The sequence below is a fragment of the Hoplias malabaricus genome, chromosome 11 (genome assembly GCF_029633855.1).
Source record: "Hoplias malabaricus isolate fHopMal1 chromosome 11, fHopMal1.hap1, whole genome shotgun sequence".
NCBI lineage: Eukaryota > Metazoa > Chordata > Actinopteri > Characiformes > Erythrinidae > Hoplias > Hoplias malabaricus.
The window spans coordinates 3038049-3055604 of record NC_089810.1 but is presented as its reverse complement, the minus strand read 5'-3'; the positions used below and the strand labels follow the sequence as shown (position 1 = coordinate 3055604).

At 50.0% G+C, this 17556-nt stretch overlaps 1 protein-coding gene across 1 annotated transcript; it reads left to right on the top strand.

Annotated features, from left to right (window-relative positions):
• The first annotated feature begins 8156 nt into the window (after positions 1 to 8156).
• On the top strand, positions 8157 to 17063 carry kti12 (KTI12 chromatin associated homolog). The gene is made up of 9 exons (XM_066685075.1): positions 8157 to 8440; positions 10647 to 10698; positions 10800 to 10852; positions 11875 to 11930; positions 12042 to 12121; positions 12886 to 13045; positions 14677 to 14739; positions 15287 to 15355; positions 16733 to 17063. Exons 1-9 carry the CDS (start codon positions 8290 to 8292, stop codon positions 16874 to 16876), a joined length of 828 nt encoding a protein of 275 aa, XP_066541172.1. The 5' UTR covers positions 8157 to 8289; the 3' UTR covers positions 16877 to 17063.
• The last annotated feature ends 493 nt before the right edge of the window (positions 17064 to 17556 follow it).

The window sequence follows — 17556 nt, the reverse complement described above, 5'->3', positions numbered from 1 at the left end:
GCCCACTATGTCGAGAGCACACGAGGATTTGTGAAAAACCCTTACACTCTCTCTCTCTCTCCTCACACTAGGCATGGTACAGACCACTAGGACGATGGGTCACTGCACTGGGGGGCTGTAGAACAGTCTGTAGGAGGAAAAACTGTAGCAAGGACACAGTCTTCCACAAAACAGAGTCACAGTCAGCCTCATGTTCCTCTCGTGAAGGTCACGTTCAGGTCGTTCTTTGCTGTTTTCGATCAGCATTTAACTGCATTAATAAAACTCTTAAAACCCGTGAGGTGTGTGGTGTTCAGACAGCTCTCTTTCCTCAGTGTTTTACTCATTAACAGAAGTGTTTAGTCTTGGATCGTGGAGATAATCACCTGAGAAATCTGTTGAAGTAAAACTCCATCATCTTTATGCTGAGGTGTTTACGCTCAGGATTATTACAGTCATCTCAGGACGTGTTATTACAGGTCTACTTCTCAGACTTTAACTGACTGACTCACTCACTCACTCACTCATTTACTCACTCACTCACTCATTTACTCACTCACTCACTCATTTACTCACTCACTCATTTACTCACTCACTCACTCATTCACTCACTCATTCACTCACTCATTCATTTACTCACTCACTCATTTACTCACTCCTCCCAGACTTTAACTGACTCACTCACACACTCATTTACTCACTCACTCATTCACTCTCACTCATTCACTCACTCACTCACTCATTTACTCACTCACTCATTACTGAGGCCAAACACAGACCCTTTGATACGTTTTCTAATGATCTAATGCAGCTGGTCCTGGATCAGTGCTGGGACAGACCTTTACTAAAGACTCCTCGACCCACACAGACCCCACCGCTGCTCCTCCCTGCGTTTTAAAGTCAAACACATGGACAATAGAGACTTCATTTAAATTACAGGCAGAAGCAGTTAAAGCACATTCGAGGGAGTGGTTCCTGTGGCCTTTCGCTGCTCCTCTGAAGTTAATGGGGTTTGATTCTCAGTGTCTTTGGAGCTGCTTCGTGACACCATCAGGTTGTAAATAAACGTGACGTGATTTATGTGATTTTACTTTCCTTATATTTGCTCAGCTTTAATAATGACCTTCCTCCTCAGACCACATTTACATTCCACTTCTACTATGTTCCCTTTCATTTCTGAGTTTCCAGCGCTGTATTGTATTAATATTTGTGTTAGCTGTGATTGGGAAAGCTCTGTGGACCGCTCTGTACTGAGTGAGTGCAGCTGGGTCACGGCTCAGTGACACACACAGCTCCTTTAATTATAACCATTGATAGAAGGGTGTCTCTGGAGCAGATGCACATGAGCCGAGTGTCGACCGGAGGAGGATAACACACCCTTGGGCTGTGGGCTCGGAGGGAGAAGTGGAGCCTCTGGAGTACCTTTAATTCTGACCCACAACTAATCCTCCATCAGCATCTGACCTCACTGAGGTTTATGTGGCCGAATGCCATCAGTTTCTCGCAGCAGTGTTCTAACCTCGACTATAAACCCTCCCAGACGAGCAGAGGGGGTCACCGCTGATATTTATATTTTATTAAATACTCCACAGGTGTCTGACTGACGGCTCTGACTTCTATTGAGGCTCGTTTAAAGCGTCCGGTTTCTTCCGCTGTTTTCACTGTGTAACATTGATCCTCCTCAGCCTCAGGAGAGCGTCAGGAGGAGGGTCCGGTGTCCACCGCCGCGGTGAATGAGTGAGTACCACAGAACAAGGTGCAGAAACAGCCGACGGTGTGTGAGCTCAGCTCAGCCCTCCCCTCTGCGCTCCTATAAATATCCAGCAGCTCGTCCACAACAATGAAGCAGTGCCTTAAAGGCAGGAGAGGAAGGAAGAGCAGCGTCCAGCTCTCGCTTCGACCCGCTCAGACTCCAGAGATGGCAGACAGAACTCTCGGTGGGGTCTTTAAGCTCGGACTGCTGTTGCTCTCTTTGGCGATGCTGTCTTACCTCCCCCTGAGCGCGTCCGTCAGCCTCGACCTCACGGAGCTGAGGAACAGAGTTTCAAAAATCAAAGTGAATCCGCGAGGGAACCTGTGGGCCACAGGTAGGCTCTGGAACAGAGGGTGGGGTGAGGGGAGGTTCGTGTGGAAACTTATCTGTGTCTGTGTCTGTCTCAGAGCCTCCGTTCAGTCGTGTAAACGTTTCCTCCATCTCCTCTCTCTGTCCTAGGACACTTCATGGGTAGGAAGAGCGTTCCCGAGCTGAAGCCGGAGCCGAGGGCCATGCGGCATCCACAGAGGAGCTCGGATTCCGTCGACCAGGTCACTTCAGCACTTTATACACACCGCGTACTGCTCTCTCTCTCAGATCTGATTCACAGCGCTCTGTTTATGAACGGGTTTAGTTTATTAACGTCTTCAGGACTGAATGAAACACAATGAAATAATGGTGTGGAGATTCTCATAAAATTATTATCTCAGAAACAACATAGAAATCCATTAGAGGCATTTAATCCAGGAACTACCCCGGGACATTTCTCATTTAGATTCAGTCAGTATTAAAGGTACTCTACAGGAACATCACTGTCACTGAAGCTACAAACAGTGGAGTGTATCTTTAAAGGTGCAGCAGTGGTGTTAGAGTCCAGTTGTGTTCCCTAAAGGTTCATTACATTCTCTTCTCCAGAAGGAGAGGGGGATCTCTGTAATCTTTCATTATACAACTGTGGAGAATAAAAGAACACAATAAAAGTCCTGGAGATGAAACGGAGCGAATGACATCAACACAACTTTAACATCCACAGTTAATATAGAGTAAGGTACAGTTCTGTTCCTAATTAAAGGTGCGGTTCTGTTCCCAATTAAAGGGACGGTTCTGTTCCCAATTAAAGGTGTAGTTCTGTTCCTAATTAAAGGTGCGGTTCTGTTCCCAATTAAAGGGACGGTTCTGTTCCTAATTAAAGGTGCGGTTCTGTTCCCAATTAAAGGGACGGTTCTGTTCCCAATTAAAGGGACGGTTCTGTTCCCAATTAAAGGTGTAGTTCTGTTCCTAATTAAAGGTGCGGTTCTGTTCCTAATTAAAGGGACGGTTCTGTTCCTAATTAAAGGTGCGGTTCTGTTCCTAATTAAAGGTGCGGTTCTGTTCCTAATTAAAGGTGCGGTTCTGTTCCTAATTAAAGGTACAGTTCTGTTCCTAATTAAAGAGACGGTTCTGTTCAATAAATAAATGTACAGAACAGTAGATATATGTCTATAGGGGGCTTTGTTTTAAAGAACCACAGCTTCCTTCAAAAACAAGTTGGTTTTCCTGATTATTACCGACTGCAGCGTTCTTCCTTGTGTTCACTTTCTGAACTGTGTCATTGATTCCACCCTCTCTGTGTCTGTCCTGTGTTTCCTCCCACTCTCAGATTTAATGAAACAGGCTGTGGAGGTGTCTCCAGAATATTGAACCATTAGATTCCACAGGACACAGGGCACAGTGTGTGTTACACCACAGCAGTGGACTCAGACCTCCACTCTGAGGGGAATCTGTGATGAAGCCGCTGTAGTGGACATTAAAGCTGTGTCTGAAACAGAACGCCATAAACTCAGAGCCTCGCTGTCGGTGCCTTGGGAGGCAGCACTTTAAATGAAGGCATCTGTAACTGAGTCGTGTTAGAGACGGCTTTAACGACAGCAACATTTCCACATGCCGCCAGGACTCCGCTGACTCTAACACTCGCTCCCAGAGATAACTACAACTCTGAAGACACTGGAGCTGACACAGACCGTGTTTTATACAAGAGCTCAGACACGACTCAGTGCCTCCCTCCTTCAGTGAACAGTGTTAAAGCCTGATCTCTCATTCTGTCTCTCTGAGGTCTGAGTGAGTCCTGCTGTGGAGTGATGTCAGTGTGAACGTGGAGGATGTTTGTTTTAACCGTGGTGTTGTCTCCTCTGCTCTCTCCTCCACTTTAGGACATGGACTGGGTGGAAAAGATGTTGAAAGGCTTCACTGTGAAAAGGAAACGGTGAAAGAGTCTCCAGGTCGTTACCTGCTCCCCCCCTCCCCTCACTCCACTCCTCCTCACTCCCCCCCTCCCCTCACTCCACTCCACCCCACTGACATGGACATTAGTGTGAACACACACCGACTGACCCCTGTTTCTGTGTGTGTCTGAATAAGGAGCTGGAAGCTGCCGAACTCACGCTGTGCTGCTAAACCATGACGACAGCGAGACATCTTTTGATATCCTCCGTGTGATTCATTTTACTCTAATGTTATATTAATATTAAATTAATATTAAACAAAGATAAACTGAGCTCTGTCTCTGATCTGTGTTCATTCACTCCTGAGCTGTGTGTTCTGATAACGGTGGTGTGGGGACCTGGGACATTGAGAGGTGTGTAGTGTGGGGACCTGGGGACGTTGAGAGGTGTGTAGTGTGGGGACCTGGGGACATCGAGAGGTGTGTAGTGTGGGGACCTGGGGACGTTGAGAGGTGTGTAGTGTGGGGACCTGGGGACGTTGAGAGGTGTGTAGTGTGGGGACCTGGGGACGTTGAGAGGTGTGTAGTGTGGGGACCTGGGACATTGAGAGGTGTGTAGTGTGGGGACCTGGGGACGTTGAGAGGTGTGTAGTGTGGGGACCTGGGGACGTTGAGAGGTGTGTAGTGTGGGGACCTGGGGACATTGAGAGGTGTGTAGTGTGGGGACCTGGGGACGTTGAGAGGTGTGTAGTGTGGGGACCTGGGGACGTTGAGAGGTGTGTAGTGTGGGGACCTGGGACATTGAGAGGTGTGTAGTGTGGGGACCTGGGGACGTTGAGAGGTGTGTAGTGTGGGGACCTGGGGACGTTGAGAGGTGTGTAGTGTGGGGACCTGGGACATTGAGAGGTGTGTAGTGTGGGGACCTGGGGACGTTGAGAGGTGTGTAGTGTGGGGACCTGGGGACGTTGAGAGGTGTGTAGTGTGGGGACCTGGGGACGTTGAGAGGTGTGTAGTGTGGGGACATGGGGACGTTGAGAGGTGTGTAGTGTGGGGACCTGGGGACGTTGAGAGGTGTGTAGTGTGGGGACCTGGGACATTGAGAGGTGTGTAGTGTGGGGACCTGGGGACGTTGAGAGGTGTGTAGTGTGGGGACCTGGGGACGTTGAGAGGTGTGTAGTGTGGGGACATGGGGACGTTGAGAGGTGTGTAGTGTGGGGACCTGGGGACGTTGAGAGGTGTGTAGTGTGGGGACCTGGGGACGTTGAGAGGTGTGTAGTGTGGGGAGCTGGGGACGTTGAGAGGTGTGTAGTGTGGGGACCTGGGGACGTTGAGAGGTGTGTAGTGTGGGGACCTGGGGACGTTGAGAGGTGTGTAGTGTGGGGACATGGGGACGTTGAGAGGTGTGTAGTGTGGGGACATGGGGACGTTGAGAGGTGTGTAGTGTGGGGACCTGGGACATTGTGAGGTGTGTAGTGTGGGGACCTGGGGACGTTGAGAGGTGTGTAGTGTGGGGACCTGGGGACGTTGAGAGGTGTGTAGTGTGGGGACATGGGGACGTTGAGAGGTGTGTAGTGTGGGGACCTGGGGACGTTGAGAGGTGTGTAGTGTGGGGACCTGGGGACGTTGAGAGGTGTGTAGTGTGGGGAGCTGGGGACGTTGAGAGGTGTGTAGTGTGGGGACCTGGGAACATTGAGAGGTGTGTAGTGTGAGGTGTGTAGTGTGGGGACCTGGGGACGTTGAGAGGTGTGTAGTGTGAGGTGTGTAGTGTGGGGACCTGGGGACGTTGAGAGGTGTGTAGTGTGGGGACCTGGGATCGTTGAGAGGTGTGTAGTGTGGGGACCTGGGGACGTTGAGAGGTGTGTAGTGTGAGGTGTGTAGTGTGGGGACCTGGGGACATCGAGAGGTGTGTAGTGTGGGGACCTGGGGACGTTGAGAGGTGTGTAGTGTGAGGTGTGTAGTGTGGGGACCTGGGGACGTTGAGAGGTGTGTAGTGTGGGGACCTGGGGACGTTGAGAGGTGTGTAGTGTGAGGTGTGTAGTGTGGGGACCTGGGGACATCGAGAGGTGTGTAGTGTGGGGACCTGGGGACGTTGAGAGGTGTGTAGTGTGGGGACATGGGGACGTTGAGAGGTGTGTAGTGTGGGGACCTGGGGACGTTGAGAGGTGTGTAGTGTGGGGACCTGGGGACGTTGAGAGGTGTGTAGTGTGAGGTGTGTAGTGTGGGGACCTGGGGACGTTGAGAGGTGTGTAGTGTGGGGACCTGGGGACGTTGAGAGGTGTGTAGTGTGGGGACCTGGGGACGTTGAGAGGTGTGTAGTGTGAGGTGTGTAGTGTGGGGACCTGGGGACGTTGAGAGGTGTGTAGTGTGGGGACCTGGGGACGTTGAGAGGTGTGTAGTGTGAGGTGTGTAGTGTGGGAACCTGGGGACATCGAGAGGTGTGTAGTGTGGGGACCTGGGGATGTTGAGAGGTGTGTAGTGTGGGGACCTGGGGATGTTGAGAGGTGTGTAGTGTGGGGACCTGGGGACGTTGAGAGGTGTGTAGTGTGGGGACCTGGGGACGTGGAGAGGTGTGTAGTGTGGGGACCTGGGGACGTGGAGAGGTGTGTAGTGTGGGGACCTGGGGACGTTGAGAGGTGTGTAGTGTGGGGACATGGGGACGTTGAGAGGTGTGTGGAGGAAGCTGAGAGACTGAGAAAGTCTGCTCTGGAGATGCTCTGAAGTCTCTTTATCAGAACCGAGGTCCGTCCTCCAGCTCTGACTGTGACCTCCCAGAGATCTCTCTGTGTCTTAAAGAGGATTTCCACTTGGGTCTCTACTGCTTCTATAAACACTTCACGCTCAAAAATAAAGCATCCATCAGTTTTCTGAGAGAGGAACCATATTCTTCTACGAGGCGTTTGGATGGCTCCCTTATTGTGATGTCACACTAAGGAAATTTGCATAGAACCGCCCTGGCTCCACTCCTCACCTGCATAAACATGAATGGGTGGGGCGTGGCCAGCAACAGCTTATTTGCATAAAACTGACAGAGCCTTTAAACGGCTCGTTCTGAAAGGAACTGAAACTGACAGGAACAGAGCTGTGAGGTCTCTGTGTGAGAGTGACTTTGTAGCCCATAGACCTCCTCTAACTTTAAAAAGAGGTACAATACGTCCCCTTTAAACGTATTTCTGCTGAACTGAATTAAACTGAAGCCTGGTGCACTCTCCATTCAGAACCGATGACTTGGTTGAGAACTGAGTCCTGTGTGAGACGACCTGAGACACATTGTGAGACAGAACGTGAGACACTGTGAGACGACCTGAGACACGCTGTGTGTGTCTACAGAGTGGACAGAGAGTGGACACAGGGTTTAAAAACTCCAGCAGCACTGCTGTGTCTGATCCACTCTACACCAGCACAACACACACTAACACACCACCACCACGTCAGTGTCACTGCAGCGCTGAGAATGATCCACCACCACATCACACCTGCTCTGTGGGGGTCCTGAGCGCTGAGGAACAGGGGGAGAGGGGGGTAATGAAGTATGCAGAGCCACAGCTTGACTACAGTCTATAGCAGTAGAACCATAAAAGTGACCCTGAATAGAGACGACAGAACAGGAGATGGTTGTAATGTTATGGCTGAATGTGGAAGATTAACGAGTATCAGTGACTCTTTCTTTAAAGCCGTTTATTTTGGAAACACAAGTAAAAATCCAATAAAACGTTGGTGTCCGCGCGCCCCCTGCTGCTCCATTGAGAGCATGACGCCTCATTATGGACCGTGACGCAATCCAGTGTGTGTCAGTGCGGTGAGTCGACTCAGGGGTTGCCAGATTGTCGTCAGGTACAGACCCGTGTGTAGTAATGTTTGGAGAATATAAACGCGCTTGAGGATCAGTGGAGAAACGTGTCGTCAGCCCGTTGTTCTCGTGATAAACTCATTGACAAAATAATTGTACATAGTTCTGTTGTTGGAAATTGAGACGTTTCTTAAAGCTTAAAGTTAAAGTTTGATTTGAAAACTCTCGCTTATTTATTTACTTCCTCTGATTAAACACAGTTGTGTCGAATTATAAAAATGTATTAAAACCCAGCACCTTAAAAAATCAAAGACATGCAAATAAACAAATGTTCCAAAATTACAATATTACAGTCCAGAGAGGAGTCTATTTTAATTAGATCAGCAGTTTATTTCTGTTGAAAAGCTGTGCTCGTGCTCATTTCTGCGCGGTTTTTATGCATTAAGCTGATTTTTAAACACATTTTGTCCAGAAAGCACCGCGCCAATCTGGCAACCCCTCCGGTCTTCAGTGCGGCTGCGCGGGGACAGAGACACACTGCCCGGGCCGGGGGAGCCGTGTCCCGGAGCCATGCCGCTGATCGTCCTGCTCGGGTTCCCCTGCAGCGGGAAGAGCCGGAGGGCGGAGGAGCTGCGGGAATATTTCACCAACAACACGGAGAGGAAGGTGCACGTCGTGGGGGACGAGGCTGCGGGGGTGGAGCGGAACTCCGTGTACTCAGGTGAGAGGAGACAGAGCCACAACATTAAAAACACCTGCTTTAACTTCTCCCCCGACCGAACACAGCAGACCGCGGGCTCCACCCGGACACCGCCCCGCGGCTCTGAGGCGGAGGAAGGGGATAAACACGGATAATAACACTCTAAAAGTGGACATGTTTACAGTCGGAGCCCTCGCCAGGCCCCGTGTCTCTCACAGTGAAGTCCCCTGTGGAATAAATCTGTCACAAAGTCTCTAAAGACCGCTCTGAGGCTGTTGTGCAGCGCGGCGAGGCTCGGTCTCTCCCCGGGATCAGAGCTCGCTGCTCGGCTTCAGCTCCAGGAGAGTCCGCATGGGTCTCCTCAGCATTTCTCCCGTGTTTCCATTTCAAAATAAAAGACTCAGACGCGTAACTAGTGTGTCGCGTGAAGAAAAACGCAAATGATCTTTTTCCAGCTTAATTTCACAAAAAATACCCCAACATTAAATAAATAAAATAAATAAACAAAAACAAAAGTACTGAGTAAAAAAAAAAGTACTCAGGCTCTGTCTCTCAGTGTGTCTCAGGCTCTGTCTCACAGTGTGTCTCAGGCTCTGTCTCACAGTGTGTCTCAGGCTCTGTCTCTCAGTGTGTCTCAGGCTCTGTCTCTCAGTGTGTCTCAGGCTCTGTCTCACAGTGTGTCTCAGGCTCTGTCTCACAGTGTGTCTGAGGTTCTGTCTCACAGTGTGTCTGAGGTTCTGTCTCACAGTGTGTCTGAGGTTCTGTCTCACAGTGTGTCTCAGGCTCTGTCTCACAGTGTGTCTCAGGCTCTGTCTCACAGTGTGTCTCAGGCTCTGTCTCACAATGTGTCTGAGGTTCTGTCTCACAGTGTGTCTCAGGCTCTGTCTCACAGTGTGTCTCAGGCTCTGTCTCACAGTGTGTCTCAGGCTCTGTCTCACAGTGTGTCTCAGGCTCTGTCTCTCAGTGTGTCTCAGGCTCTGTCTCACAGTGTGTCTCAGGCTCTGTCTCACAGTGTGTCTCAGGCTCTGTCTCTCAGTGTGTCTCAGGCTCTGTCTCACAGTGTGTCTCAGGCTCTGTCTCACAGTGTGTCTCAGGCTCTGTCTCTCAGTGTGTCTCAGGCTCTGTCTCTCAGTGTGTCTCAGGCTCTGTCTCACAGTGTGTCTCAGGCTCTGTCTCACAGTGTGTCTGAGGTTCTGTCTCACAGTGTGTCTGAGGTTCTGTCTCACAGTGTGTCTGAGGTTCTGTCTCACAGTGTGTCTGAGGTTCTGTCTCACAGTGTGTCTCAGGCTCTGTCTCACAGTGTGTCTCAGGCTCTGTCTCACAGTGTGTCTCAGGCTCTGTCTCACAGTGTGTCTGAGGTTCTGTCACAGTGTGTCTGAGGTTCTGTCTCACAGTGTGTCTCAGGCTCTGTCTCACAGTGTGTCTCAGGCTCTGTCTCACAGTGTGTCTCAGGCTCTGTCTCACAGTGTGTCTCAGGCTCTGTCTCTCAGTGTGTCTCAGGCTCTGTCTCTCAGTGTGTCTCAGGCTCTGTCTCACAGTGTGTCTGAGGTTCTGTCTCACAGTGTGTCTCAGGCTCTGTCTCACAGTGTGTCTCAGGCTCTGTCTCACAGTGTGTCTCAGGCTCTGTCTCACAGTGTGTCTCAGGCTCTGTCTCACAGTGTGTCTGAGGTTCTGTCTCACAGTGTGTCTGAGGTTCTGTCTCACAGTGTGTCTGAGGTTCTGTCTCACAGTGTGTCTCAGGCTCTGTCTCACAGTGTGTCTCAGGCTCTGTCTCACAGTGTGTCTCAGGCTCTGTCTCAGTGTGTCGTCCTCTTCCACAGCGCCTCGTCCTAAACACTCCAGACTCAAACAATGCACTAAATCTGAAATTTTTTTAATATATTTTTTTAAAAACATTTGACATTTGAGGAGCGTTAGTTTCACAGAGAGAGGAGGGTCTTGTGTTGACAGTGTATTTTTACACAGTACACAGTTACAATTGTGTCCTTCTTTAATGTGAATATAATAAAGTGTGAGACTCTTGTGAGACTCTAGTGGCAGAACGTCTGATATATCACCTTTAACACGACTGTCCGGGGCTCGGCTCTGTGTGTGGTGTGTGTTTAACGCAGGAAAAGGGAACAGCAGCTTTAAATGAATATGTGGGAGGTTTGAATGAGAAGCTGCTCACAGTCAGAAGCCTCTGTTTACACTAATGCTGCTCTGATGAGATTTTTCTCTGCTGCAGACTCCCAGCGCGAGAAGAACCTAAGAGCTGCTCTGAGATCTGAGGTCGAGAGGTCAGTTCATAAACAAATTGTTTTTCAGAATCGTACAGGTTTCTTCTGTTTCTTTTTGCGACTCTGTAAACGTTCACGTCTAATCTGTCCTCTGAACACAGGAAACTCAACAAAGACGATGTCGTCATTTTGGATTCTATGAATTATATCAAAGGTAATGTTTATCTGTTGATTTTTGTTCACGTTTCGCCTCTGACTCTGTTTCATTTTTCTGAAGAAGCCTTAGAGGTGGCGCAGGGGCAGAGTCTCACAGCTCCAGGTCCTGAGGTTGTGGGTTAGAGCCCCGTCTTGGGTGACTGTCTGTGAGGAGTGTGGTGTGTTCTCCCTGTGTCTGTGTGGGTTTCCTCCGGGTGACTGTCTGTGAGGAGTGTGGTGTGTTCTCCCTGTGTCTGCATGGGTTTCCTCTGGGTGACTGTCTGTGAGGAGTGTGGTGTGTTCTCCCTGTGTCTGTGTGGGTTTCCTCCGGGTGACTGTCTGTGAGGAGTGTGATGTGTTCTCCCTGTGTCTGTGTGGGTTTCCTCCGGGTGACTGTCTGTGAGGAGTGTGGTGTGTTCTCCCTGTGTCTGTGTGGGTTTCCTCTGGGTGACTGTCTGTGAGGAGTGTGGTGTGTTCTCCCTGTGTCTGTGTTTGGGAGACATCCTCCTCCTGGTAAAGCTTGGCTGAAGATGGAGGAGGTGATGTTGGGTCCAGCAGGGGGCGCTGTCTGTGTGGATCCCAATGCCTGGGTGCAGTGAGGGGGACACTGCACTGAATGATCAGCCCCGTCCTTCTCTGAGAGGTTCTGAGGTCAGTAAAGACCCTGGGAACAGGTCCTGGAACAGAGTCAGGCTCAGTGTGACCCCAGTGTCCTAAATCTGCCCCTGTGGTCCTTCTCTCTGTCCTCCTGACTGTCCCCGTCTTCAGTAAACCACTCTGTCCCTCCCTCTGGCCTCCTGTAGTGTGTGGTGAGGGACTAGCGCATCCTCCAGGGCGAGGGAGGACACCGGTGGAGGGGGAGGAGACTGTGGGGGTCTAGAACAGCGCTGTAGAGCTTTAGATATCAATCATCATTCAGTCGTGGACTTGTTTTATATGAAGTTGCCTCACAGCCACTCAGTCTCCAGTACAAACCTCTTCCAGCAGAGCAGCAGGTTACTGTTTAATGTCTTTCAGATCTGAATGTGCTCTGATTCCCAGGTTACAGATACGAGCTGTTCTGTCTGGTGAAACACACACAGACGCCGCACTGTTTGGTACGTATCGTAGTCTCAGTATTTTAACCCTCAGCTGAACCCGTTTATCAGACTGAGTCGAGTGTAAACGCTGTGGAGTCACTGCTGCTGTGGTTGTTGTGGTTGATCCAGGTTTACTGCTTGACGTCAGCTGATCTGAGCTCAGCGTGGAATAAGGAAAGAGAAGCAGAGCGTCAGTATTCACAGGAAGTGTAAGCATGGATTTACCTCTTTCTCCTGTAGCTTCACTTCACATTAAGGACGTTCTAGACTCTGAAAGGTGTATTTTATTTGAATGTATTCCTAACACCCTGGTCCTTCCTGAGTCTGAGTGTAAAGTACAGGAGTGGTTCATAATGGGATTGTTACAGATGATTAGACTTTAAACCAGTGACTGTGTTAAACGTGGACAGTGTGCCTTTTTCCCCCTTCGTTCTATAGAAACAAAGCCAGAATATTCAGCAGTGTTCTTATATTTAGAGTCAGAGACTGAGGCCAGAGCAGATATTCTATCAGCTGCAGTTCTCTCTTTTTTAATTTCCTTTCATCAAATCACATCTGCTCTGTGCGCGGGATCTTTATATTCCACCTTAAACAGTGCAGTATTTGAGGTGAAGTGGATCATTCTTAACCTGAGCCACACTGTAATCTCTGCTCCATTTAAGGTGGAATTAAAAGTTCAGGAGGCTACAGAAAACTTAGTCATTTCTTCTGGAGCCACGTAATAATTCCCACTCCATTTAAGGTGGAAGTCCTGTAATAAAAATGGGAAAAGAGAATTCCCTCCTGGAATGAAGAGCCTGGAGAAGGAAAGTTTAGAGGACGTGGAGGAAGGTGAAGCTACACGTCATACTGCCACCAGCCAGCAGGGGCGCTAGACCTGATATCAGTTTTGAGAGAGGTGCTGGTTTCCTTCAGTCACTGGTTTGAACAGAGGTCTGTTTATCCACCTCCTTCTCTGTTTGTCCTCCTCTAGTCTGGATTCGCTCGTGTTGAGGTTTGAAGCCCCCGACTCCAGAAACAGATGGGACAGTCCACTCTTCACCGTCCACAAAGACGACACGCTTCCGTTTGAGGCCATTTCAGACGCCGTTTTCAAAAGGAAAGCACCGCCCCCGAACCAGTCCACGCAGAGCGTAAGAAAGTCCGTGTGTCCTGAGTTTAAATACGGCGCAGTGGAGAGAGCTTCTTTACTTCGCTGTCGTATTGTTCACAGGGAATGACAGGGCCTCGGAGCTGCAGTGTATTTCCCACAGTTTTTAGACACTGCTTTATAAAGTCTGACTTTATCTACTTTAATGAACCCACACGGGAGAATCTCAGCTCGAGCCACAATTGACCAAATACACCGTGAAGCAGTCACTGTACTCTGGAGCGACGGAGCACTGTCCGAAACACTGGGGAGTTGAGTGGTGTCCTGTTCGTCCCTGTTCTTGAGGCTGAATCAATTGTTCAGAAGTGTTTCAGCAGCTGGGGTTAAGTCTAGAACCTTCTCATTAATGTCCTGGACCTCAGGAGACGAGCGGACAGCCCCCCCCCCCCCCCCCCCCCCCCTCTGGAGGTGTACCCTGTAACGTATAGAGACGCTTGTCACAGTGTGTTGAGGTATGGGCTGCTGTTCCTTTAAGACGTGCAGGTGTGAGCGCCCCCTATAGGCCAGGTGTTGGCGGTGTGGAGAGAGGGTTTTTTAAGGACAGGAGGTTTTCATTCCAAACAGGAGCAGGTCCTGTGGCTGTTCAGAGACAGACTGGTTGATTGAAGTAGAATGAGATGTGCTCTGCTTTAACTGAAATGAAGAGCTGCCTCCGCCCCATCGCTCTGTGGAGAAAACTGGAGTCCCGTGAGTGAGAAGCTGCCTGTTGCTCTGATAAATGTAACGCTCTGTCTCCTCTGTCCTGATGGGCCTCATGAAACCCCAGAGACAGACTCCACAAGGACGTCAAACCTGTAAAACACACCTTTATCAAGGACAAATGGCAAAGTGAATGGGGTACATTCCTCAATAATGAATTACACAAAGCGAGTCCCGTTATTGGACGGAAACCTCAGTCCTGCCTTGAAACCCACTGGGACCAAGCAGCGTAGAGTAGACGCCGTGCTGGACACGTCAGAGTAACTCCTGTGTATCCAGTAAAGAGAGAGCAGCTGCGTATTCCACAGGTCAGACTCTGCGTACGATAATCGTTTAATGTTGGACTGTATTTGGCCACAGGTCCATCACAGGGTTGTTGAAGAATACGGAAGCATCCGCGCTCCTAAAAGTCCTGTCAGTAACGAACCTCCACGTGACGAACTGTAACAGAGGCAGCCTCTACTTCTCTAAAATAAAAGTGTATTAGTAAATGACATCTTACTGTGGCCTTAGGGCAGATATCACAGTAAACACAAACGGACCCTGGACTGTGTGCTCGGTCTGAGAGGATCCAGTGGGGTATAAGAGTGGGTATTACCCTGGAGCTGATGAGCTCTAACCCTGGAACCAGGGGCAGAGAACAAGTTCCTCTGGTCTCCGTCTACAGCTGAGAAACAGGAGCAGAGAAAGAGAACAAGGCACTAACCGTTCACTCAACACACACCTCCAATATGACACTCATTGTTTGGCAACAATAACAAGTCTCTCTCTGTCTCTCTCTGTCTGTCTCTGTCTCTCTCTCTCTCTCTCTCTCTCTCTCTGTCTGTCTGTCTCTGTCTCTCTGTCTGTCTGTCTCTGTTTCTCTCTCTCTCTCTCTCTCTCTCTCTCTCTCTCTCTGTCTCTCTCTCATTGCAGCAACCGCTGTCATCTGCCAACTTTCTTTATGAACTGGACAGAGTTACTCAAGACGTCCTGATGGTACATTTCTTTTGTGCGATTGTGTACAGATAATATTGTGTGTGTGTGTGTGGTTCATAGCTGAAATTGAAAATGTAAACACTCTCCACTCCTTTGATCATTGTACAGTGACTGTGTGTCGTATTAAAATCACTTTCTCATTTTATTCAACAGAAAAAAACCTAAAGACACAGTGTCACTGCGCTCCGTTCCCGACTCTGACACTGACTCCATCTGTAAACGGTCTAAACCCACACTCACACGGACTTTAGACACAGTGTTGTCCCCAAGAACAGAACAAACCCATCACAGTCTTCTGCAGCTTTTTCCTGATGGAGCTCAGAACCAACGCAGCGCCCAATAAACTCTTCATTTTTCACACGGCTTCAGTTTTAGGTTATTTTTTATTGAAAGTGAGACTGTGATTTTAATGCGACACACAGAGGTAGTTTTACACCCAGTAAATGTCTGTAAATGCAGTGATCTGTGGTTACGCTTCACACAGAACAGTTTTACTGTGATTCTGCTGTAGGGTGTGTTTTGTACTGTGTCTGTGTTTATGTTCCAGACGGTTCTAGACTCTCAGAAGACCAGCGTCCCTGGAGACCTCATCACGATTCCAGGAGCCACAGAAAAGATATCCTTTCCTCAGTTAGGGTCTTAGATGTTACTGCACACACTGCGTGATCACAGAACTGTGTCAGGTTTCAGTCTGCGTTTCTGTTAGAGTCCTGCGCAAAAATCGTCTTATTTTGTGGCGTACTGTTCTCATCAAAGCAGAGAAACGGATCCCAGTCGTCTCTGTGGCTCCAGCCCTTTCCACCGCGCTGCTCCCCGCTCCTGTTCGACCTCCTGCTCCCCGCTCCTGTTCGACCTCCTGCTCCCCGCTCCTGTTCCACCTCCTGCTCCCCGCTCCTGTTCCACCGCGCTGCTCCCCGCTCCTGTTCCACCGCGCTGCTCCCCGCTCCTGTTCCACCGCGCTGCTCCCCGCTCCTGTTCGACCTCCTGCTCCCCGCTCCTGTTCGACCTCCTGCTCCCCGCTCCTGTTCCACCTCCTGCTCCCCGCTCCTGTTCCACCGCGCTGCTCCCCGCTCCTGTTCCACCGCGCTGCTCCCCGCTCCTGTTCCACCGCGCTGCTCCCCGCTCCTGTTCCACCGCGCTGCTCCCCGCTCCTGTTCCACCGCGCTGCTCCCCGCTCCTGTTCCACCGCGCTGCTCCCCGCTCCTGTTCCACCTCCTGCTCCCCGCTCCTGTTCCACCTCCTGCTCCCCGCTCCTGTTCCACCTCCTGCTCCCCGCTCCTGTTCCACCTCCTGCTCCCCGCTCCTGTTCCACCGCGCTGCTCCCCGCTCCTGTTCCACCGCGCTGCTCCCCGCTCCTGTTCCACCGCGCTGCTCCCCGCTCCTGTTCCACCGCGCTGCTCCCCGCTCCTGTTCCACCGCGCTGCTCCCCGCTCCTGTTCCACCTGCCGTTCAGGAGTTCCCAGGTTCCGTGTGTGTTCTGAACATGTGAATGAAGACGGATCAGACCTTCACACAAACACTAACCTTATTCCCAACGTGAGCTGGAGCTGGACGCATTATTCCTCGTGATTACTGTCTCTCACATATGAGGCGTTTAATGCCAGTCGCAGTTCTAATGTAAAGCTGCGTGCGCTGATTGCTCCGAGTGAATACGTCGCCTTCAAAGAAGTCAATTTCATATTCGACAGATGTCCAGGGAAGTGACCACGAGAAATACCCTCAGCCTTCACTCACAGTAGGAACCGGAACGAGCCGAGGCTGGTGGCCTTTAACGTTATATTTCAGCCGAGACGTTCACAGAAATTAATTTAAACTCCTTCCTGTCGCCCCTCTGTCAGAGAGCTTTGAGGTTTCTAAAGGAACATCTGCACCCTGCAGTGTTTCTGCTTTTCTTCTGTAACCGGCCCCATCTGCAGCTTTAGCCTCAGGAGAAAGTGTGTGACACAATTTAAAACCGTCTTTTGTCTGTGTTTTTCCTGAACGTCCTCGACACGTGGAGCTCAGGAGGAGTCTGAACATGGCCGAACTGAGGAGGCTCCGGCGGCAGTTCATCAGTTACACCAAGACGCATCCCACGGACCACATCGGGCAGATAGCCAACATGTTTGTGCAGTACCTCAACAGGAGCACGCTCTGAACCCTGCCGTTAATGAATCACTGCACGCTGCACCGGGGCTCCTTCAGAAACCTCTTCATTTCCCCTCCTTTTTAAATGAGGAGCTTTCACCTGTGTTTAAGGTTCTATTTTTTAAAAGTGCTTTGTTTAATGGGCTTTAGATCATCGTGGTTTTAATAAAGTGTGGGAGTTTTTTCAGATCTCCTGCTGGTCTTGCTGCGTTCATTCGTCTTCTGTTCAGAGTCGTGGGCCACACTTCACCAAATCACAGACTAAAGTATCACTCACTCACAGCCCTGACTTAGACAGTTTCTGTCTCTCTCTGTCTGTGTCTCTGTCTTTCTCTCTGTCTGTCTGTATCTGTCTCTGTCTGTCTGTCTCTGTCTCTCTCTCTGTTTGTGTGTGTCTCTCTTTCTCTCTGTCTTGCGGGTACAAACACATACACACACGCACTCACCTTCACATTCACACTCTGAGTCACTCAAACACCTGTGGGACATTTCTCACCATCGTTCACCCACTCACCTGTGGACAGTTTCATATACTCACCCTTTCACTCATAACTCTTACCAATATGTTTCTGGACTGAGGTGGGGGGGGGGGGGGTTAGTAACAGAGAGAGAGGAACAGTGTGTTTCCAGATGTTTCTCCTGATTTTATGGATGTGTTAAATCTACAGCTTCATTTAACACAGTGAAGTA

Bases quoted from the DNA above. Each gene is read 5' to 3' on its own strand.
- kti12 (XM_066685075.1), top strand. From the start codon at position 8,290: ATGCCGCTGATCGTCCTGCTCGGGTTCCCCTGCAGCGGGAAGAGCCGG. The intron at 10,853-11,874 runs GTAATGTTTATC...TCTGATTCCCAG, and splicing joins TTCTATGAATTATATCAAAG to GTTACAGATACGAGCTGTTC. The intron at 13,046-14,676 runs GTAAGAAAGTCC...CTCTCATTGCAG, and splicing joins CGAACCAGTCCACGCAGAGC to CAACCGCTGTCATCTGCCAA.